The sequence below is a fragment of the Scyliorhinus torazame genome, chromosome 5 (assembly GCF_047496885.1).
Source record: "Scyliorhinus torazame isolate Kashiwa2021f chromosome 5, sScyTor2.1, whole genome shotgun sequence".
Taxonomy (NCBI): Eukaryota; Metazoa; Chordata; class Chondrichthyes; order Carcharhiniformes; family Scyliorhinidae; genus Scyliorhinus; species Scyliorhinus torazame.
Window position 1 is genome coordinate 325564672 of NC_092711.1, and position 24827 is coordinate 325589498.

Here is a 24827-nt window from a genome sequence, read left to right on the forward strand (position 1 = left end):
TTGGCAGTGCCCACCTGTGTGACCGGCAGCGTCGGCAGTGTTCACCTGTGTGACCGGGCGCGTCGGCAGTGCCCACCTGTGACCGGGAGCGTCAGCAGTGCACACCTGTGACCGGGAGCGCGGCAGTGCCCACCAGTGAGACCGGGAGCGTCGGCAGTGCCCACCTGTGACCGGGAGCGTCGGCAGTGCTCACCTGTGACCGGGAGCGTCGGCAGTGTTCACCTGTGACCGGGAGCGTCGGCAGTGTTCACCTGTGACCGGGAGCGTCGGCAGTGCCCACCGGTGACCGGGGGTGTCGGCAGTGTTCACCTGTGACCGAGAGCGTTGGCAGTGTTCACCTGTGAGACCGGGAGCGTCGGCAGTGTTCACCTGTGAGACCGGGAGCGAAAGCAATGACCACCTGTGACCGGGAGTGTCGGCAGTGTTCACCTGTGTGACCGGGAGCGTCAGCAGTGCCCACCTGTGACCGGGAGTGTCGGCAGTGTTCACCTGTGACCGAGAGCGTTGGCAGTGTTCACCTGTGTGATCGGGAGTGTCGGCAGTGCCTACCTGTGACCGGGCGCGTTGGCAGTGTTCACCTGTGTGACTGGGAGCGTCGGCAGTGCCTACCTGTGACCGGGAGCGTCGGCAGTGTTCACCTGTGACTGGCAGCGTCGGCAGTGTTCACCTGTGACTGGGAGCGTCAGCAGTGTTCGCCTGTGACCGGGAGCGTTGGCAGTGCCCACCTGTGTGACCGGGAGCGTTGGCAGTGCCCACCTGTGTGACCGGCAGCGTCGGCAGTGTTCACCTGTGTGACCGGGCGCGTCGGCAGTGCCCACCTTGTGACCGGGAGCGTTGGCAGTGCCCACCTGTGACCGGGAGCGTTGGCAGTGCCCACCTGTGACCGGGAGCGTTGGCAGTGCCCACCTGTGACTGGGAGCGTCAGCAGTGCCCACCTGTGACCGGGAGCGCGGCAGTGCCCACCTGTGAGACCGGGAGCGTCGGCAGTGCCCACCTGTGACCGGGAGCGTCGGCAGTGTTCACCCGTGACCGGGAGCGTCGGCAGTGCCCACTTGTGACCCGGAGTGTCGGCAGTGTTCACCTGTGAGACCGAGAGCGTTGGCAGTGTTCACCTGTGACTGGGAGCGTCGGCAGTGTTCACCTGTGACCGGGAGCGTTGGCAGTGTTCACCTGTGACCGGGAGCGTCGGCAGTGCTCACCTGTGACCGGGAGCGTCGGCAGTGCCCACCGGTGACCGGGGGTGTCGGCAGTGTTCACCTGTGACCGGGAGCGTCGGCAGTGTTCACCTGTGAGACCGGGAGCGAAAGCAATGACCACCTGTGACCGGGAGCGTCGGCAGTGTTCACCTGTGTGACCGGGAGCATCAGCAGTGCCCACCTGTGACCGGGAGCGTCGGCAGTGCTCACCTGTGACCGGGAGCGTCGGCAGTGTTCACCTGTGACCGGGAGCGTCGGCAGTGCTCACCTGTGTGACCGGGAGCGTCGGCAGTGCCCACCTGTGACCGGGAGCGTTGGCAGTGCCCTCCTGTGACCGGGAGCCTCGACAGTTCCCACCTGTGACCGGGAGCGCCGGCAGTGTTCACCTGTGTGACCGGGAGCGTCGGCAGTGCCCATCTGTGACCGGGAGCGTTTGCAGTGCCCACCTGTGACCGAGCGTTGGCAGTGCCCACCTGTGACCGGGAGCGTCAGCAGTGCCCACCTGTGAGACCAGGAGCGTCGGCAGTGCCCACCTGTGACCGGGAGCGTCGGCAGTGCCCACCTGTGAGACCGGGTGCGTCGGCAGTGCCCACCTGTGAGACCGGGAGCGTCGGCAGTGCCCACCTGTGAGACCGGGAGCGTCGGCATTGCTCATCTGTGATCGGGAGCGTCGGCAGTGCTTACCTGTGACCGGGAGCGTCGGCAGTGTTCACCTGTGTGACCGGGAGCGTCGGCAGTGCTCACCTGTATGACCGGGAGCCTCGACAGTTCCCACCTGTGATCTGGAGCGTCGGCAGTGCCCACCTGTGACCGAGAGAGTTGGCAGTGCCCACCTGTGACCGGGAGCGTCGGCAGTGTTCACCTGTGTGACCGGGAGCGTTGGCAGTGCCCACCTGTGACCGGGAGCGTTGGCAGTGCCCACCTGTGACCGGGAGCGTTGGCAGTGCCCACCTGTGACCGGGAGCGCGGCAGTGCCCACCTGTGAGACCGGGAGCGTCGGCAGTGCCCACCTGTGACCGGGAGCGTCGGCAGTGTTCACCTGTGACCGGGAGCGTCGGCAGTGCCCACCTGTGACCCGGAGTGTCGGCAGTGTTCACCTGTGAGACCGAGAGCGTTGGCAGTGTTCACCTGTGACTGGGAGCGTCGGCAGTGTTCACCTGTGACCGGGAGCGTCGGCAGTGCTCACCTGTGACCGGGAGCGTCGGCAGTGTTCACCTGTGACCGGGAGCGTCGGCAGTGTTCACCTGTGACCGGGAGCGTCGGCAGTGCCCACCGGTGACCGGGGGCGTCGGCAGTGTTCACCTGTGACCGAGAGCGTTGGCAGTGTTCACCTGTGAGACCGGGAGCGTCGGCAGTGTTCACCTGTGAGACCGGGAGCGAAAGCAATGACCACCTGTGACCGGGAGTGTCGGCAGTGTTCACCTGTGTGACCGGGAGCGTCAGCAGTGCCCACCTGTGACCGGGAGTGTCGGCAGTGTTCACCTGTGACCGAGAGCGTTGGCAGTGTTCACCTGTGTGACCGGGAGTGTCGGCAGTGCCTACCTGTGACCGGGCGCGTTGGCAGTGTTCACCTGTGTGACCGGGAGTGTCGGCAGTGCCTACCTGTGACCGGGAGCGTCGGCAGTGTTCACCTGTGACTGGGAGCGTCAGCAGTGTTCACCTGTGACTGGGAGCATCGGCAGTGTTCACCTGTGTGACCGGGAGCGTCGGCAGTGCCCACCTGTGTAACCGGGAGCGTCGGCAGTGCCCACCTGTGACCGGGAGCGTCGGCAGTGCCCACCTGTGACCGGGAGCGTCGGCAGTGCCCACCGTGAGACCGGGAGCGTCTGCAGTGTTCACCTGTGACCGGGAGTGTCGGCAGTGTTCACCTGTGACCGAGAGCGTTGGCAGTGTTCACCTGTGTGACCGGGAGTGTCGGCAGTGCCTACCTGTGACCGGGCGCGTTGGCAGTGTTCACCTGTGTGACCGGGAGTGTCGGCAGTGCCTACCTGTGACCGGGAGCGTCGGCAGTGTTCACCTGTGACTGGGAGCGTCGGCAGTGTTCACCTGTGACTGGGAGCGTCAGCAGTGTTCACCTGTGACTGGGAGCGTCGGCAGTGTTCACCTGTGTGACCGGGAGCGTCGGCAGTGCCCACCTGTGTAACCGGGAGCGTCGGCAGTGCCCACCTGTGACCGGGAGCGTCGGCAGTGCCCACCTGTGACTGGGAGCGTCGGCAGTGCCCACCTGTGAGACCGGGAGCGTCTGCAGTGTTCACCTGTGTGACCGGGAGCGTCTGCAGTGTTCACCTGTGTGACCGGGAGCGTCTGCAGTGTTCACCTGTGTGACCGGGAGCGTCTGCAGTGTTCGCCTGTGTGACTGGGAGCGTCTGCAGTGCCCACCTGTGACCTGGAGCGTCCGCAGTGCTCACCTGTGACCGGGAGCGTCCGCAGTGTTCACCTGTGTGACTGGGAGCGTCTGCAGTGTTCATCTGTGTGACCGGGAGCATCGGCAGTGTTCACCTGTGACCGGGAGCGTCCGCAGTGTTCACCTGTGTGACTGGAAGCGTCTGCAGTGTTCATTTGTGTGACCGGGAGCATCGGCAGTGTTCACCTGTGACCGGGAGCGTCCGCAGTGTTCACCTGTGTGACTGGGAGCGTCTGCAGTGTTCACCTGTGTGACTGGGAGCGTCCGCAGTGTTCACCTGTGTGACTGGGAGCGTCTGCAGTGTTCACCTGTGTGACTGGGAGCGTCCGCAGTGTTCACCTGTGTGACTGGGAGCGTCTGCAGTGTTCATCTGTGTGACCGGGAGCATCGGCAGTGCCCACCTGTGACCGGGAGCGTCGACAGTGCCCACCTGTGACCGGGAGCGTCGGCAGTGCCAACCTGTGACCAGGAGTGTCGGCAGTGCCCACCTGTGTGACCGGGAGTGTCGGCAGTGTCTGTAACTCGCACTGTCTGTGGATGGGACGGTCTCTGGCTTTCCTCCTTCGAATGTTTCGGAACAGTTTAGGCCGTTGAGTTGAATTGTTCGAAGCAGTTTTCAGGGCCGAACCTGCATTAACATCTGCGAAACAGGAAACTTTGCCATTTACACAATGCACTTTGCAGGAGCTGACTTTGTTTGCCTGAGAACAAAGGCTGCTAACCCTCTGTGAAGCAACAAACAACTGAGATTTTAAAATAATCTTTCATGGAAAAAAACTATTTCTTTTGATTACGCACTTAAAATAAATCACTGGTTTCCTGATGGGTGACAATATTGGATGATGTGTCTTGATTATCTCTCACTGATCTTGCAAAAATGATGTGCTGTTTATTTATTTCTGTCCCTTTGCAAGATTGGACAGGAGGCGGCTATCGGTCCCATCCAGGCTACTCGGCCGGTCAGAGCGATTATGGCTGGTCATCATCGACCTCAATGTCATTTAGGAAAACAAAGGGGCGGGATTCTCTCTTTGGGAGACTATGTTCTTTCAAACACATTTGCATTTATTTACAGCCCCCCCCCCCCCCCTCCCCGTTGGCACACATCGTGGACCTCGCTCATGCGTCCTGCGGGGGTCGTGGCATCCCTCCGACGCCCAATACTCTGTTCCACTGAGGAACGCATTCCGGGCGTCTTGGAACAGATAATCCCACTTAGGTTGCTTTACGGGATTTCTATTTGTAGAAATAAGTTGTAGTTTTAAGGGGCTTTAGTTTAATGTTTGTGTCTGAAAGGGTAAAACCTGTAGTTAGATTCATGATGGACAAAGTGTTTTGATGTGTGAAGGTTGGCTGAGTTTCAAGTCTGCTTCTGTTGTGTTTGGCGAGGGTTACGGCGTGAGGTATCAATAAAAGCGAGCAGAACCATGCGGTTGTTGCTTAGCAACTGGGGGGCTCTTTTAAGGTAGGAAGGCTTTTGAGTTTAGTTTTTTAGCTGAATGTTTTTAGCTGCAGTTGGTTTAGAAAGCTAGAGAGGGACCATCTCTCTCACCTTAGCTATGAGAAAAGCCATACCAATGGTTAAGAAAACAAATGCAGATAGGTAAAGTCCATCTGATTGTGGAAACTAAAGAAGCCATAAGATAAGCCCATAAGACATAGGAGCAGAATTAGGCCACTCAGCCCATTGAGTCTGCTCTGCCATTCAATCAGGGCTGATATTTTTCTCATCTTCATTCCCCTGCCTTCTGCCCATAACCCTTGATCCTCTTATTAATCAAGCGAAGAGAAGTTTTCAAGAAGCCTGTGGATAGAAGTGCTAGAATGGAGAACGTGTCAGTAAAGACAGGCAGAGCTGAAAAGAAGGCTGAGTTGAAGAGACAGCTACAGTAACCAGAGTTAAAGTGGGAAAACAGACTTCAGAGGTAAATTAAACATTTTATGCCACCTTAATACAGTCTGGGAATCGATAGTTAAAGGAATTGTGAACAATTGGTGCAACAGCAAAATTCTGAAGGGGAGTTGTAAAACCTGGATGTTGGATTCCTTTTTAAAAGTGGAGTAGTTCGGGCGGCACATTGGCACACCCAAGTTCGGTCCCGTTTCCGGGTCACTGTCCATGTGGAGTTTGCACATTCTCCCCGTGTCTGCGTGGGTCTCACCCCCACAACCTAAAGATGTGCAGGGTAGGTGGATTGGCCACGCTAAATTGCCCCTTAATTGGAAAGAAAAGTGGAGCAGAAGCTTTATTTGAAAGAGTAGTTTTGAAACACTGGAATGGATTTGTAATGCAAACCGCTGAGGAAAAGCTTTGTTGTGAAAGAAGATTTTAAAGTGTTTCTTTTTAGGTGTGGAGTTTGGAATCTCTCATCGTGGGGAGGATTTTGAGGAGAAATCTTCAGATATTCACTTGGGTTCAGAGCAGAAAGTGTGTCTTACCACAGTCAACCTGTGTGGTTAAAAGGGACTGTGTGGACTCGGCCCCCTCCATGGTGCAGATGTGGAGCTTCAGCACCTTCCCGGCGAAGATCTTCTCCTCCTGCACAAACATGGCCCCCCCGGGGGTGAATCAAAACCCCTTATTCCGCCCTGTCAGTGGCCACCATGGCAGTCAGTCCGCCCAGCGGGCCCGGGCCCCTCTCACCCCCGCGCTCGATCCCACCAACCAGTGTGACCTTTCACCCGCCCTCCGCCGGGTTAGCCCGGTGCGCAGGCGCGCCGTGCGCGCAGTGCATTCTGGGTGTTGTAGTTCCCACACTTCAGCTTTTGCTGAGAGTGACTGGCTCCACAGACTTAATAATAATGATAATCGCTTTTTTGTCACAAGTAGGCTTCAATGAAGTTACGGTGAGAATCCCTAGTCGGCACATTCTGGCTCCTGTTCGGGGAGTCCGGTACGGGAATTGAACCCGCTCTGCTGCCATTGTTCTACATTACAAGCCAGCTGTTTAGCCTACTGTGCTAAACCAGCCCTGTAAAGGCGCAGGGCTTGCCAGTGTGCTTTCCAGCCAATTAAATACTTTTCAAATTGTACTCACTATTGTAACGTAGGAACCTTAGCAACCAATTTCTGCACAGCAAGCTCCCACCAACAGAAATAATAATAATTATCTTTATTGTCACAAGTAACACATTAACATTAACACTGCAGTGAAGTTACTGTGAAAATCCCCTTATCACCACGTTCCGGTGCCTTTTTGGGTACACGGAGGGAGAATTCAGAATGTCCAATTTACCTAACAAGCACATCTTTCGGGACATGTGGGAGGAACCCGGAGCACCCAGAGGAAACCCACACAGACACAGGGAGAACGTGCAGACTCCGCACAGACAGTGACCCAAGCCGGGTATTGAACCTGGGACCATGGCGCTGTGAAGCAACAGTGCTAACCACTGTGCTATTGTGTAGCCCCGAGACCAGATGATCTATTTTGTGTCATCGAATCACAGAATCTACACCACAGAAGGAGGCCATTCGGCCCATTGAGTCTGCACCGGCTCTTGGAAAGAGCACCCCACCTAATCCCACACCCCCACCCATCCCCGTAACCCAACCTAACCTTTTGGACACTAAGGGGCAATTTATCATGGCCAATCCACCTAACGTGCACATCTTTGGACCATGGGAGGAAACCAGAGCACCCGGAGAAAACCCACGCAGACATGGGGAGGAAGTGCAAACTCCCCACAGGCAGTCACCCGAGGGAGGAATTGAACCCGGGTCACTGGAGCTGTGAAGCAGCAGTGCTAACCATTGTGCTACCATGACACCATGTTGTTTGAAGGCTAAATATTGTGCAGGGCACCCCGATTAATTCCCCTTCCCTTCTTAGAAATAGTGACCATGTGTTCTGTAATAGCACCCTCTTGCGGCCATTTGTGTGTGGGTGCATATTAACCAAAACCAGAATAAACCTGGATAGAGCAGGGACAGGAATGGATGTTGCAGGTTCTGGGGTTTAGGTGTTTTAGTAAGTTCAGAGAAGGAGGCAAAAGAGGGGGAGGTGTGGCGCTGCTAGTCAAGAGCAGTATTACGGTGGCGGAGAGGATGCTAGATGGGGACTCTTCTTCCGAGGTAGTATGGGCTGAGGTTAGAAACAGGAAAGGAGAGGTCACCCTGTTGGGAGTTTTCTATAGGCCTCCAAATAGTTCTAGGGATGTAGAGGAAAGGATGGCGAGGATGATCCTGGATAAGAGCGAAAGTAACAGGGTAGTTATTATGGGAGACTTTAACTTTCCAAATATTGACTGGAAAAGATATAGTTCGAGTACATTAGATGGGTTGTTTTTTGTACAGTGTGTGCAGGAGGGTTTCCTGACACAATATGTTGACAGGCCAACAAGAGGCGAGGCCACGTTGGATTTGGTTTTGGGTAATGAAAAAAAAAGGGACTGTGTGTTATTGAGACCATTGTAGCTTAAGAGGCACTTAGTAACTCATGTTAAAAAAATGCAGTAAAAGTTACAGTCTATTGAACCAAGGTACATTCTGGATCCTTGACGTCCAGTTATAACATCAACTGGGATCGGAACACCCACCTCCCTTTCTCATTAGTATCCAGAAATCTATTGATTTCAGACTTGAACACGCTGACTCATCGAGCTTCCACAGCCCCCGGGGCAGAGGATTCCAAAGATTCCTTACCCTCTGGGTGAATAAATTCCTCTTCATCTCAGCCTTCAAGCCCCCTTATTGTCCCTAGCTTTCTCTCTGAATGCATTTCGTAACCTGCGTGCTGTGCTCTGTGAATCCTGACACCAATGATCGTGATTTGATGAAGGATCTCTCGTTAGTGATCCATGTGGAGTGATAACCACACCTTCGATCGTGCTCTTGCCTTAATAATAATAATCTTTGTTGTCACAAGTAGGCTTACATTAACACTGCAATAGAACATAGAATTTGCAGTGCAGAAGGAGGCCATTTGGCCCATCGAGTCTGCACCGGCCGCCTCCACCCTATCCCCGTAACCCAGTAACCCCACTCAACCTTTTGGACACTAAGGGCAATTTAACACGGCCAGTCCACTAACCTGCACATCTTTGGACTGTGGGAGGAAACCGGAGCACCCGGAGGAAACCCACGCACACAAGGGGAGGATGTGCAGACTCCGCACAGACAGTGACCCAGCGGGGAATCGAACCTGGGACCCTGGAGCTGTGAAGCAAATGTGCTACCATGAAACAGAAGGCACTGGGTTCCAACCCTCTGCAGAGACGTCAGCACCAAGATTTGAATGGGAGCAGGTGGAGGCCATTCGGCCCATCAGCCTGTCTTGCTATTCAATGAGAATATGGCTGACCTGTGACCAAGCCCACCTTTTCCCCATATCTCTTAATGCCTTCGTTTTTAAAAAATCTCTCCGTCTCTGATTTAAAATAAGCAATTGATCAAGTTCCAATTTGCAAAAGATAATTCCAAACTCCTGCCACTGTGTGTGTGTCTGTGTGTGTGTGTGTGTGTAGGTGGGTGTATGTGTGGGTGTGTGCGCGTGGGTGTGTAGGTGTGTGTGTGTGGGTGTAGAGGACTTTCTTCATTTCACAAAGGTCTGGCTCTAATTTCTAGGCTATGTCCCGTGGACCCAGTTTCCTCAACCTTCAGATTGTGGCTGAGCCGCCTCCTGCAGCACTGCGGGAAAGCTGCACTGTCGCAGGTGGCGTCTTTCGGGTGAAACATGCACCTGCTCACTGTGGCACTATTTCAAAGAGCAGAAGGTGAGTTCCCCCTGGTGGCCCAACCAATATTTATCCTTCAACCAACATCACAAAAATTTCCGTGTATGGGAGCTTCCTGTGTGCAATTTGGTTGCAGTGTTTTCTGTGTTGGTCCAAGGAAACCAAAGAGCTCCAACGTGACTGGTCCATGTTTAAGAACTCAGCGACCAACTTAGAACATAATAAGAACTAGGAGCTAGGCCATCTGGCCCCTCGAGCCTGCTCCACCATTCAGTGAGATCATGGCTGATCTTTTGTGGACTCAGCTCCACTTTCCGGCCCGAACACCATAACCCTTAATCCCTTTATTCTTCAAAAAACTATCTATCTTTATCTTAAAAACATTTAATGAAGGAGCTTCTACTGCTTCACTGGGCAAGGAATTCCATAGATTCACAACCCTTTGGGTGAAGAAGTTCCTCCTAAACTCAGTCCTAAATCTACTTCCCCTTATTTTGAGGCTATGCCCCCCTAGTTCTGCTTTCACCCGCCAGTGGAAACAACCTGCCCGCATCTATCCAATCTATTCCCTTCATAATCTTATATGTTTCTATAAGATCCCCCCTCATCCTTCTAAATTCCAACGAGTACAATCCCAGTCTACTCAACCTCTCCTCGTAATCCAACCCCTTAAACTCTAGGATTAACCTAATGAATCTCCTCTGCACACCCTCCAGTGCCAGTACGTCCTTTCTCAAGTAAGGAGACCAAAACTGAACACTATTCCAGGTGTGGCCTCACTAACACCTTATACAATTGCAGCATAACCTCCCTAGTCTTAAACTCCATCCCTCTAGCAATGAAGGACAAAATTCCATTTGCCTTCTTAATCACCTGTTGCACCTGTAAACCAACTTTTTGCGACTCATGCACTAGCACACCCAGGTCTCTCTGCACAGCAGCATGTTTTAATATTTTATCATTTAAATAATCCCTTTTGCTGTTATTCCTACCAAAATGGATAATCTCACATTTGTCAACATTGTATTCCATCTGCCAGACCCTAGCCCATTCACTTCGCCTATCCAAATCCCTCTGCAGACTTCCAGTATCCTCTGCACTTTTTGCTTTACCACTTATCTTAGTGTCGTCTGCAAACTTGGACACATTGCCCTTGGTCCCCAACTCCAAATCATCTATGTAAATTGTGAACAGTTGTGGGCCCAACACTGATCCCTGAGGGACACCACTAGCTACTGATTGCCAACCAGAGAAACACCCATTAATCCTCACTCTTTGCTTTCTATTAATTAACCAATCCTCTATCCATGCTACTACTTTACCCTTAATGCCATGCATCTTTATCTTATGCAGTAACCTTTTGTGTGGCACCTTGTCAAAGGCTTTCTGGAAATCCAGATATACCACATCCATTGGCTCCCCGTTATCTACTGCACTGGTAATGTCCTCAAAAAATTCCACTAAATTAGTGAGGCACGACCTGCCCTTTATGAACCCATGCTGCGTCTGCCCAATGGGACAATTTCCATCCAGATGCCTCGCAATTTCTTCCTTGATGATAGATTCCAGCATCTTCCCTACTACCGAAGTTAAGCTCACTGGCCCATAATTACCCGCTTTCTGCCTACCTCCTTTTTTAAACTTAAATGAGTATGCCCCCACCGTCACAGACTTCATCAGCAAATGTGTGGACGACTGCGTGCCAAAGAAAGCAGTACGTGCGTTCCCCAACCGGAAACCATGGCTCAATCGTGAGATTGACTCCCTACTGAAGGACAGATCTGAGGCGTTCAAGTCAGACGACCCTGACCTATACAAGAAATCCAGGTACGACCTCCGCAAAGCCATCCAAGATGCCAAGAGGGAATATCAGACTAAGCTGGAGTCACAGACGAGCGTTACAGACTCGCGTCGGTTGTGGCAAGGCCTAAACAACATAACGGACTACAAAGCGAAGCCGAGCAGTATCTCCAGCAGCAGCGCACCCTTCCCTGCTGAACTCAATGCATTCTATGCTCAGTTCGAGCAGGAAACCAACGGTCCGCTGTCGAGTGCCCCAACAGCCCATATCACACACACGCCATCACAGCTTCCAAAGTCAGATCGGCTTTCCTAAAAGTGAACCCTCGGAAGGCGACGGGCCTGGACGGGATCCCTGGTCGTGCACTCAGAGCCTGCACGGACCAGCTGGCAGATGTTTGCGGACATCTTTAACCTGTCTTTACTCCGCTCCGAGGTCCCCACCTGCTTCAAGAAGACCACCATCCCACCGGTGCAAAAGAAGAACCTGACAATGACTACCGTCCGGGGGCCCAGATATCAGGCGTAATGAAGTGCTTCAAGAGGTTGGTCATGAAGCGCATCAACTCCATACTCCCAGAAAACGCCTTGATCCACAGCAATTTGCGTATGATCACAACCAGTCCACAGCAGACGCCATTTCCCTGGCCCTAAACTCATCCCTAGAGCGTCTTGACAACAAAGACTCTTACATCAGACTCCTATTTATTGACTACAGCTCCGCCTTCAACACCATAATCCCAGCCAAGCTCATATCAAAGCTCCAAAACCTAGGACTTGGCTCCTCAATCTGCAACTGGATCCTCGACTTTCTGACCCACAGACCACAATCGGTAAGAATAAACAACACTTCCTCCAAAATAGTACTCAATACCGGGGCCCGCAAGGCTGCGTACTTAGCCCCCTACTATACTCCCTGTACAGACGACTGCGCGGCAAAATTTGGTTCCAATTCCATCTATACGTTTGCTGACGACACGACCATAGTGGGCTGGATCTCGAATATCAAGGAATACAGGAGGGAGATAGAGAACCTAGTGGAGTGGTACAGCGACAACAATCTCTCCCTCAATGCCAGCAAAACTAAAGAGCTGGTCATTGACTTCAGGAAGCAAAGTACTGTACACACCCCTGTCAGCATCAACGGGGCCGAGGTGGAGATGGTCGACAGCTTCAAATTCCGAGGGGTGCACAAAATCTGTCCTGGTCCACCCACGTCGACGCTACCACCAAGAAAGCACAACAGCGCCTATACTTCCTCAGGAAACTAAGGAAATTTGGCATGTCCACATTAACTGTTACCAACTTTGACACATGCACCATAGAAAGCATCCTATCGGGCTGCATCACAGCCTGGTATGGCAACTGCTCGGCCCAAGACCACAAGAAAGTTCAGAGAGTCATGAACACCGCCCAGTCCATCACACGAACCTGCCTCCCATCCATTGACTCCATCTACACCTCCCACTGCCTGGGGAAAGCGGACAGCATAATCAAAGATCCCTCCCACCCGGCTTACTCACTCGTCCAACTTCTTCCATCGGGCAACAGATAAAAAGTTTGAGAACACACACAAACAGACTCAAAAACAGCTTCCCCGCTGTTACCAGACTCCTAAACAACCCTCTTATGGACTGACCTGATTAACACTATACCCTGTCTGCTTCACCCGATGCCGATGTCTATGTATTTACATTGTGTACCTTGTGTTTCCCTATTGTGTATTTTTATTTTATTTTCTGTCATGTACTTAATGATCTGTTGAGCTGCTCGCAGAAAAATATTTTTCACTGTACCTCGGTACACGTGACAATAAACAAATCCAATCCAATGTTATAACAGCGACAACACTAAGCATTTCATTGGCGTGAAGCACATTGGGACTGCCTGAAGTTGTTCCTGATATCTGTATTGTAATAATTCTCTTCACACAGTGGAATAACAAAGAAGTCTTACAGCACCAAGTTAAAGTTCAGCAGGTTTATTTGGAATCAGTCGCTTTCGGAGTGTAGCTCCTTCACCAGTTGGACTTTAACCTGCAATTGTAAGACTTCTTACTGTGCCTGCCGCGTCCAGCGCCTGCATCTCTCCACCATGCAATAACGGAGGCCTCCAGCTCAGCTGAGCGATTAATTTTAGACACGAGGCTGTTTACTTTTCTACCCTCTGTGTTGTCAAAGTGGCTGGTCTGGTTGGAAATTGTAAACGAGAGAGGCTAGCTTTTATATTCTGCTTTTCACTACCCCTGCACATCTCCAAGCTCTTCCCAGCCAATCGGGTTTTAACATTTAGTCAGGGTTCTAATGTAGGAAACATGAAACACAATAATAGCAGACCTTAGTTGGAGATTTGAAATGTATCCAGTTTATCTTTTTCTAATTGAATGGCGTTAAATGGAAATCTCAATGTCCAACATCTTGGTTGTAAATGAAGTTGTCATGTTCGAGGCAGGGTTTCAGAGTCTGGCACTCACTTATCAGCAGTGGCAGAATGTCACACTGCGCTCACTTGCTCTTTGTGTGTTTAAATCTGTAGATATTCTTAGAACAGCTTGTGAGTGTCTGGTATCCTTCAGCCAGTCTCCCAAGCAATAATACCAACTTTTAAAATAAAGCGTCATTTCCACACGAGGGGCGACGTTTGTTTCTAACTGCGTTTGGGGGTGATGGTGGTAACGGAACAGAGAAGGAATATTACAGGAACTGAGCGATGGTAAAGCCAGGTGTCCCCTTCCCTCGCATTCCCCCACCGAGAGTTCAACCTCAGTGCCAGGACTGCAGACTGATCATGTTTAGGGCCAATCAGGAGCTGAGTGTAACAGTTTAGCCACAATCTCTCTGCGCTGCCAGCTTTATAAAGCTCAAGCTGCTGCTTCAGTCGAAAACAGTGTCGCACCAACATTTGATAAAGGCACCCACTTGATCAGTAATCTGACATCTTGCAATTGCGCAGGGCACAGTTTCTGGAGATGGGCACGTATAATCCAGCTCGCGTCATATTTTTCTTGGCCCACGTCATTTCATTTCTTTTTTATTGCCATTTCAAACAACGTAGAAATGTATTCTTGTTACAGGGCACGTCAATAATTAAACAGCCAGCATCCGTATACGCACGATGAATTAAATGGTTCCAGTTGAGCTGTAACTGTTGTGATGCTGAATCCTGTTAAACTGCAAGAACAGCTTCAATAATTTGAGGCTTGTGTCTGGTCATTTTGCAAGTGATGTGCACAACATTTCTACAAGGCCCCTACAGGGTTGGCGAATGGGCCTAGTTTTTTAATAATCTTTATTAGTGTCACACGTAGCCTTACATTAACATTGTAATGAAGTTACTGTGAAAATCCCCATGTGCTAACCACTGTACTACCATCAAATCCTTTGTCATCCAGGGTACTGTAGCTTTGGATACCTCGTATTTATTTCTCATGGGTATGTACCTAGCTTGCACCCTATTCATCTCCTTTGAAGGTCTCCTGTTTTCATCCACTGTTTTAGCCACCAAAATGGGTTTCCAATCATTGAACTGCTCCAGTTCAACTTTTAGACCCCTAAAATGTGCCCTTTTCCAGTCTGGGATCTTAATCCATGACTGATTTTTATCCTTTTCCAACTGATTAATGAATCGCATTATATTATGATCACTGCTTCCCAATGACTCCCCCACTCTGACGTTCTCCACGTGCCCTGCCTCATATCCTAGGACCAGATCCAGCACAGCTTGCCCCCTGGCAGGACTGGCAATGTACTGTTCCAGAAAGGTCCCCTGCAGGAATTTCACCCCTGCTGTGACCCACACTCTACCCGTTTGCCAGTCTACCTTGGGTAATTGCAATCCCCATCTATCACAGCTCTACTTGCCCTGCAGGTTCCCATCATCTGCCGACAAAAATGTTCTCTTCCACTTCCTCCCCACTATTTGGAGGTCTATAGTAAAGACCAAACAAGACCATCGCTCCCTTCCTGTTTCTCACCTCCAACCATATAGATTCTAATTCAGCAACTGCATCTCGTTCAAGAGCCCTGATACTATCTGTGAGTGAGACTGCTCCACCACCTCCCTTTTTACCCACCCTGTTCCAGCTACAAACCGCATAACCCAGGATAGTAAGTATCCAGTCCTGTTCTGGCTTGAGCTATGTTTCTGTCAATGCTACTGTATCACATGTCCAGAGCAATTTCTGCTTCCAGTTCCTCAATTTTGTTCACTCCGTGCATTTACATACATACAATTTAACCTGCCGTACCACTTTCTTGCTAGGGAGGCGACCATTTCTTTGTTCACTGTCCAACACTCAAGCCTTCACTAATTTCCATTTCTTTATTCTCCATCTTCTCCCATTTGCTCTCACTGGTACTTATAAAGAGCGGCATGGTAGATGCATCTGTTCATGACAGTATTGGTAGAAGTGACCACATCACAGTCCTTGTGGAGACAAAGTCCTGTCTTTCACATTGAGGATACCCTCCATAGTGTTGTGTGGCACTACCACCGTGCTAAATGGGATAGACTTCCAGCAACTCAAGACTCATAAGGCGCTGTAGGCCATCAGCAGAAGCAGAATTGTACTCAACTGCAATCTGTAACCTCGTGGCCCGGCATATCCCCCACTCTACGGTTACCACCAAGCCAGGGGATCAACCTTGGTTCAATGAAGAGTGCAGGAGAGCGTGCCAGGAGCAACATCAGGCATGCCGAAAAATGAGGTGTCTACCTGGTGAAGCTACAACACAGGACTACTTGTGTGCCAAACAGCATAAGCAGCAAGTAACAGAACCAAGCGATTCCACAACAAACGTATCAGATCTAAGCTCTGCAGTGCTGCCACATCCAGCCGTGAATGGCTGTGGACAATTAATGAACTCGCCGGATCCGGGAGGAGGCTCCACAAATATCCCCATCCTCACTGATGCAAAAGACAAGACTGAGGCATTCACAACAGTCTTCAGCCAGAAGTGCCGAGTGGATGATCCATCTCGGTCTCCTCCGGAGGTCCCAGCATCACAGATGTCAGTCTTCAGCCAACACGATTCACTCCACTTGACATCCAGAAATGGCTGAAGGGACTGGATACTGCAAAGGCTCTGGGCCCTGACAATATTCCAGCAACAGTACTGAAGACTTGGACTCCAGAACTTGCTACACCCCTAACCAAGCTGTTCCAGTACAGCTATAACACTGGCATCTACCCGGCAATGTGGAAAATTGCCCAGGTGTGTCCTGTACACAAGAAACAGGACAAATCCAACCCAGCCGATTACCGCCCTATCAGTCTGCTCTCCATCATCAGCAAAGTGATGGAAGGAGTCATTAACAGTGCTCTCCAGCGGCACTTACTCAGCAATAACCTGCTCACAGACGCTTAGTTTGGGTTCCGCCAGGGTCACTCAGCTCCTGACCTCATTACAGCCTTGGCTCAACCATGGACAAAAGAGCCGAATGCCAGAGGTGAGGTGTGAGTGACTGCCCTCGACATCAAGGCAGCATTTGACTAAGTATAGCATCAAGGAGCCCTAGCTAAACTAGAGTCAATGGGAATCAGGGGGAAAACTCTCCGCTGGTTGCAGTTATACCCGGCACAAAGGAAGATGGTTCTGGTGGTTGGAGGTCAATCATCTCAGCTCCAGGACATCACTGCAGGAGTTCCTCAGGGTGGTGTTCTCGGCCCCAACCATCTTCAGCTGCTTCATCAATGACCTCCCTTCCATCATAAGGTCAGAAGTGGGGATGTTTGCGGGTGACTGCACAATGTTCAGCACCATTCGCGACGACTCAGATAATGAAGCAGTCCCTGTCCAACTGCAGCAAGACCTGGACAATATCCAGGCTTGGGCTGACAAGTGGCAAGTTAGATTCTTGCCACAAGTGCCAGGCAATGACCATCTCCTACAAGAGAGGATCTAACCATCGCTCCTTAACATTCAATGGCATCACCATAGCTGAATCCCCCACAATCAACATCCTGGGGGTTACCATTGATCAGAAACTGAACTGGACCCAGCCACATTAATACTGTGGCTACCGGGGCAGGTCAAAGGCTTGGAATCCTACAGTGAGTAACTCCCCTCCTGACACCGCAAAGCCTGTCTATCATCTACAAGGCACAAGTCAGGAGTGTGATGGAATACTCTCCACTTGCCTGGATGAGTGCAGCTCCAACAACACTCAAGAAGCTTGACACCATCCAGGACAAAGCTACCAGCTTGATTGCTCCCCCTTCCACAAACATTCAAACCCTCCACCACCGACGAACAGTAGCAGCCGTGTAGTGCAGTAAGTAAACCAAGGTTCCTTAGATGGCACCTTCCAAACCCACAACCATTACCATCTAGAAAGACGAGCAGCAGATACCTGGGAACCCCATCACCTGGAGGTTCCCCTCCAAACTCACTCACCATCCTGACTTGGAAATATATCGGCGTTCCTTCATTATAGTTGGAGCAACATCCTGGAACTCTCTTCCTAACAGCACTGTGGATGTACCTACACATCAGGGACTGCAGCGGTTCAAGGAGGCAGCTCACCACCACCTTCAAGAGCGGACTATACGGTCAATGGAAGAGTCCTGGAGAAAATTGATGTACAAAGAGATCTGGGAGTTCAGGTCCATTGTACCCTGAAGGTGGCAACGCAGGTCGATAGAGTGGTCAAGAAGGCATACAGCATGCTTTCTTCCTTCATCGGAAGGGGTATTGAGTACAAGAGTCAGCAGGTCATGTTACAGTTGTATAGGACTTTGGTTAGGCCACATTTGGAATACTGTGTGCTGTTCTGGTCGCCACATTACCAGAAGGATGTGGATGCTTTAGAGAGGGTGCAGAGGAAGTTCACCAGGATGTTGCCTGGTATGGAGGGTGCTAGCTATGAAGAAAGGTTGAGTAGATTAGGATTGCTTCCATTGGAAAGACGGAGATTGAGGTGGGAACCTGATTGAGGTCTACAAAATTATGAGAGGTATGGACAGGGTGGATAGCAACAAGCTTTTTCCAAGAGTGGGGGTGTCAATTACAAAGGGTCATGATTTCAAGGTGAGGGGGGGAAAGTTTAAGGGATATGTGCGTGGAAAGCTTTTTACGCAGAGGGTGGTGGGTGCCTGGAACGCTTTGCCAGCGGAAGTGGTAGAGGCGGGCACGATAGCGTCAGTTAAGATGCACCTGGACAGATATATGAACGGGCGGGGAACAGAGGGAAGTAGATCCTTGGAAAATAGGCGACAGGTTTAGATAAAGGATCTGGAACGGCGCAGGCTGGGAGGGCCGAAGGGCCTGTTCCTGTGCTGTAATTTTCTTTGTTTTTTGTTTTTTGTTCTGAAGGGCAACTAGGGATGGGCAATAAATGCTGGGCCTAACCAGCCACACCCACATCCCGGAAATGAATTTTAAAAAACGAAAGTATAATAATGAAAATAACATGGTTTGACCACTAAGTGATTTGCTCAATTTGTAGTCAGTAAGAATACAGGAAGGTGGCATAAAGTTTTATTCTGAAAGGTGATAAAGGATATGAAGTTTTGTTTGTGGTTGAAAATGAATGAGCTGTGGGTGTATTCACATTTTATAAATGTTTTTCTTCCCAAAGGTTATACAGAATATTTTGGACAATGAACGGGATTATGCAAAGGAGCTACAGGTCCTACTCAACACGTACCTGCGGTCACTGCAGGCCAATGACAAGTTAGTATTTTTTACTCCCCAGAGTTTATGCAAACTATTTAGCACAATTAACGAGATTATGCAAAGCAGTATCCGGTTCTTATTGGACAACTATCCAAACTTGCACCAACCCCTCCCCCCTCTTCCCCCCCCCCGTGCTCACTGACCAAGTTCTCATTCTCTTTTTTTTAAATCCCACCCTGTGATCACCTCTCCCTATCGCAGAAACCCCTCCCAGCTCCACAACCCTCCAAGATACCTGAGCTCCCCCCCTCCCCCAATCCGGGCCTGCAGTGACTCCATGATTTTCACTGTTGGTTGTGCCTTTCGCTGTCTGAGCTCTAACCTCTGGAACACCATCCCTGTCCCTCCCTCCCTGCCCCACTCCCTCCCTGCCCCACTCCCTCCCTGCCCCACTCCCTCCCTGCCCCACTCCCTCCCTGCCCCACTCCCTCCCTGCCCCACTCCCTCCCTGCCCCACTCCCTCCCTGCCCCACTCCCTCCCTGCCCCACTCCCTCCCTGCCCCACTCCCTCCCTACCCCACTCCCTCCCTACCCCTCCATCACTCTCTCCCTTCACCCGTCCATCCCCCTACACCCCTCCCTCCCTCCCGACACCCCTCCCTCGCTCCCGACACCCCTCCCTCGCTCCCGACACCCCTCCCTCGCTCCCGACACCCCTCCCTCCCGACACCCGTCCATACCCCCCTACACCCCTCCACCCCCCTACACCCCTCCACCCCCCTACACCCCTCCACCCCCCTACACCCCTCCACCCCCCTACAACCCTCCCTACCTCCCTCCCTCCACACCCGTCCAGCCCCCCTACACCCCTCCATCCCTCCCTAACCCTCCCTCCCTCCCTACACCCTCCCTCCCTACACCCTCCCTCCCTCCCTACACCCTCCCCCCCTCCCTCCCTCCCTACATCCCTCCCTCCCTCCATCCCTCCCTCCCTCCACACCCGTCCAGCCCCCCTACACCCCTCCATCCCTCCCTAACCCTCCCTCCCTCCCTACACCCTCCCTCCCTCCCTACACCCTCCCTCCCTCCCTACACCCTCCCTCCCTCCCTCCCTACACCCTCCCTCCCTCCCTCCCTACACCCTCCCTCCCTCCCTACACCCTCCCTCCCTCCCTACACCCTCCCTCCCTCCCTACACCCTCCCTCCCTCCCTACACCCTCCCTCCCTCCCTACACCCTCCCTCCCTCCCTACACCCTCCCTCCCTCCCTCCCTACACCCTCCCTCCCTACACCCTCCCTACACCCTCCCTCCCTCCCTACACCCTCCCTCCCTCCCTACACCCTCCCTCCCTCCCTACACCCTCCCTCCCTCCCTACACCCTCCCTCCCTCCCTACACCCTCCCTCCCTCCCTACACCCTCCCTCCCTCCCTACACCCTCCCTCCCTCCCTACACCCCTCCTCCCTCCCTACACCCCTCCATCCCCCTACACCCCTCCATCCCCCTACACCCCTCCATCCCCCTACACCCCTCCATCCCCCTACACCCCTCCATCCCCCTACGCCCTCCATCCCCCTACACCCCTCCATCCCTCCCTACACCCCTCCATCCCCCCTACACCCCTCTATCCCCCCTACACCCCTCCATCCCCTCGACACCCCTCCACCCCCCCTACACCCTTCCATCCCTCCCTACACCCCTCCATCCCCCCTACACCCGTCCATTCCTCCCGACACCCTCCCGACACCATCGCTCCCTCCCTAGACCCTCCCTTCCTACATCCCTAACTCCCTCCCTACATCCCTCCCTACACCCGTCCATCCCCCCTACACCCCTCCATCCCTCACTACACTCCTCCATCCCTCCCTACATCCCTCCCTCCCTCCCTCCCTACTCCCACTCTTTTATAGAACAAAGAAAATTACAGCACAGGAACAGGCCCTTCGGCCCTCCCAGCCTGCGCCGATCCAGATCCTTTATCTAAATCTGTCGCCTATTTTCCAAGGATCTACTTCCCTCTGTTCCCCGCCCGTTCATATATCTGTCCAGACATATCTTAAATGACGCTATCGTGCCCGCCTCTTCCACCTCCGCTGGCAAAGCGTTCCAGGCACCCTCCACCCTCTGCGTAAAAAGCTTTCCACACACATCTCCCTTAAACTTTCCCCCTCTCACCTTGAAATCGTGACCCCTTGTAATTGACACCCCCACTTGTTGCTATCCACCCTGTCCATACCCCTAATAATTTTGTAGACCTCAATCAGGTCCCCCCTCAACCTCCGTCTTTCCAACGAAAACAATCCTAATCTACTCAACCTTTCTTCATAGCTAGCACCCTCCATACCAGGCAACCTTCTGGTGAACCTCCTCTGCACCCTCTCTAAAGCATCCACATCCTTCTGGTAATGTGGCGACCAGAACTGCACGCAGTATTCCAAATGTGGCCTAACCAAAGTCCTATACAACTGTAACATGACCTGCCGACTCCTGTACTCAATACCCCGTCCGATGAAGGCAAGCATGCTGTATGCCTTCTTGACCACTCTATCGACCTGCGTTGCCACCTTCAGGGTACAATGGACCTGAACTCCCAGATCTCTCTGTACATCAGTTTTCCCCAGAACTTTTTCATTTACCGTATAGTTCGCTCTTGAATTGGATCTTCCAAAATGCATCACCTCACATTTGCCTGGATTGAACTCCATCTGCCATTTCTCTGCCCAACTCCTCCTCACTATCTGCAACTCCACCAATCTTAGTATATCTGCAAACTTGCTAATCAGACCACCTATACCTTCGTCCAGATCATTTATGTATATCACAAACAGCAGTGGTCCGAGCACAGATCCCTGTGGAACACCACTAGTCACCTTTCTCCATTTTGAGACACTCCCTTCCACCACTACTCTCTGTCCCCTGTTGCCCAGCCAGTTCTTTATCCATCTAGCTAATACACCCTGAACCCCATACAACTTAACTTTTTCCATCAACCTGCCATGGGAAACTTTATCAAACGCCTTACTGAAGTCCATGTATATGACATCTACAGCCCTGCCCTCATCAATTAACTTTGTCACTTCCTCAAAGAATTCTATTAGGTTTGTAAGACATGACATTCTCTGCACAAAACCATGCTGCCTATCACTGATAAGTCAATTTTCTTCCAAATGTGAATAGATTCTATCCCTCAGTATCTTCTCCAACAGTTTGCCTACCACTGACATCAAGCTCACAGGTTTATAATTCCCTGGATTATCCCTGCTACCCTTCTTAAACAAAGGGACAACATTAGCAATTCTCCCGCCCTCCGGGACCTCACCCGTGCTCAAGAATGCTGCAAAGATATCTGTTAAAGCCCCAGCTATTTCGTCCCTCGCTTCCCTCAGTAACCTGGGATAGATCCCATCCGGACCTGGGGACTTGTCCACCTTAGTGCCTTTTAGAATACCCAAAACTTCCCCCTTCCTTATGCCGACTTGACCTAGAGTATTTAAACATCCATCCCTAACCTCAACATCCATCATGTCCCTCTCCTCGGTGAATACCGATGCAAAGTACTCATTTAGAATCACACCCATTTCCTCTGACTCCACGCATAAATTCCCTCTTTTGTCTTTGAGTGGGCCAATCCTTTCTCTAGTTACCCTCTTGCTCCTTATACACGAATAAAAGGCTTTGGGATTTTCCTTAACCCTGTTAGCCAAAGATATTTCATGACCCCTTTTAGCCCTCTTTATTGCACGTTTGAGATTTGTCCTACTTTCCCTATTTTGCTCCAAAGCTTCATCAGTTTTAAGTCGCCTAGATCTTATGTATGCTTCCTTTTTCATCTTAGCTAGTCTCACAATTCCACCCGTCATCCATGGTTCCCTAATCTTGCTGTTTCTATCCCTCATTTGCACAGGGACATGTCTGTCCTGCACTCTAATCAACCTTTCCTTAAAAGACTCCCACATTTCAAATGTGGATTTACCCTTAAACAGCTGCTCCCAATCCACATTCCCTAGCTCCTGCCGAATTTTGTTCTCCTTGATCTTTTCCCCAATTTAGCGCTCTTCCTTTAGGACCACTCTCGTCTTTGTCAATGAGTATTCCAAAACTTAGGGAATTGTGATCGCTATTCCCAAAGTAATCACCGACTGAAATTTCAACCACCTGGCAGGCATCATTCCCCAATACCAGGACCAGTATGGCCCCTTCCCGAGTTGGACTATTTACACACTGCTCTAAAAAAAACCTCCTGGATGCTCCTTACAAATTCTGCTCCATCTACGCCTCCAACACAACATGAGTCCCATTCAATGTTGGGGAAGTTAAAATCTCCCATCACGACCACCCTATTGTTCCTACATTTTTCTATAATCTGTCTACATATTTGTACCTCTACTTCACGCTCGCTTTTGGGAGGCCTGTAGTAAAGTCCCAACAAGGTTACTGCACCCTTCCATTTTCTTAGCTCTACCATATTGCCTCAGTGCTCGAATCCTCCTTAATCGCAGCTGTGATATTATCTCTGACCAGTGATGCAACTCCTCCACCTCTTTTACCTCCCTCTCTATCCCTCCTGAAGCATCTATACCCTGGGATATTTAGTTGCCAATCTTGCCCTTCCCTCAACCAAGTCTCCGTAATACCAATAACATCATATTCCCAGGTACTAATCCAAGCCTTAAGTTCATCTGCCTTACCTGCTACACTTCTCGCATTGAAACAAATGCACCTCAGACCACCTGTCCCTTTGCGTTCATCATCTCTTCCCTGTCTACTGTTCCCCTTAGTCACAATGAGTTTATTATCTGGTACCTTACTGCCTTTAGTTGCTGCCTCTTTACTGACCTCTAACTTCCTAATCTGGTTCCCATCCCCCTGCCACATAAGTTTAAAACCTCCCCAACAGTGTTAGCAAAAGCACCCCCTAGGACATTGGTTCCAGTCCTGCTCAGGTGTAGGCCATCTGATTTGTAATAGTCCCACCGCCCCCAGAACCGGTTCCAATGTCCCAAAAATCTGAACCCCTCCCTCCTGCACCATCTCTGCACCTATTCATTCTGACTATTCTTGAATTTCTACTCTGACTGTCACGTGGCACTGGTAGCAATCCTGAGATCACTACCTTTGAGGCCCTACATTTTAGCTTATCTCCTAACTCCCTAAATTCTGATTGTAGGACCTCATCCTGTTTTTACCTATATCGTTGGTGCCTGTATGCACCACGACAACTGACTGTTCATCCTCCCCCTTCAGTATGTCCTGCAGCCGATCTAAGACATCCCTGACCGTGCACCCGGGAGGCAACATACCATTCGGGAGTCTCGTTTTCGACCACAGAAATGCCAGTCTTACTCCCCTTACGATTGAATTCCCTATGACTATAGCCCTGCCAGTCTTTTTCCCGCCCTTCTGTGCAGCAGATCCAGTCACGGTGCCATGAGCCTGGCTACTACTGCCTTCCCCTGATGCGTCATCTCCCCCAACAGTATCCAAAACAGTATACCTGTTTTGGAGGGAGATGACCGCAGGGGATACCTGCACTGCCTTCCTGCTCTTTCTCTGCCTTTTGGTCACCCATTCCCTGTCTCCCTCACCAATCCTAATCTGCGGTGTGACCAACTTACTGAACGTGCTATCCACGACCTCCTCAGCATCGCGGATGCTCCAAAGTGAGTCCATCCGCAGCTCCAGAGCCGTCATGCGGTCTAACAGGAGCTGCAGCTGGACACACTTCCCGCACATGAAGGAGTCAGGGGAATCGGCCACGCCCCTGAACTCCCACATTGAGCACGAGGAGCATAACACGGGTCTGGGATCTCCTGCCATTTTTACACTTTACCTTAAATGATTACAATTATAATATCAAATAATGAATAAGTGAAAGGAATAAAGATTTTACTTCCCAATCACAATACTTACCAACCCAGGAAGAGTTAAATTTCTCCCAGCTACTGCTAATTGGAGCACTTTCCTTACCGGCCAATCAGGTCACTGCTTTGCTGTGATGTCACTCTTCAAATTTATCCCCAAAGACCCTGTGGCCGCAGCTCCGCCCACTCCAGCTGCATTCCCGCCGGAAAGATCGAATCCGCGCAGCAGCTCCGCCCACTCCAGCTGCATTCCCGCCGGAAAGATCGAATCCG

General features: G+C 51.4%; 1 protein-coding gene across 3 annotated transcripts in view; it reads left to right on the forward strand.

Annotated features, from left to right (window-relative positions):
• Positions 1–24827, forward strand: part of arhgef6 (Rac/Cdc42 guanine nucleotide exchange factor (GEF) 6) — a 250702-nt gene that overhangs the window by 114576 nt on the left and 111299 nt on the right. For all 3 annotated transcript variants that reach the window (XM_072505979.1, XM_072505977.1, XM_072505978.1), the window contains one exon: positions 18655–18749. In XM_072505979.1, coding sequence (XP_072362080.1) covers positions 18655–18749 — 95 coding nt within the window. The remainder of the gene's footprint in view (positions 1–18654; positions 18750–24827) is intronic.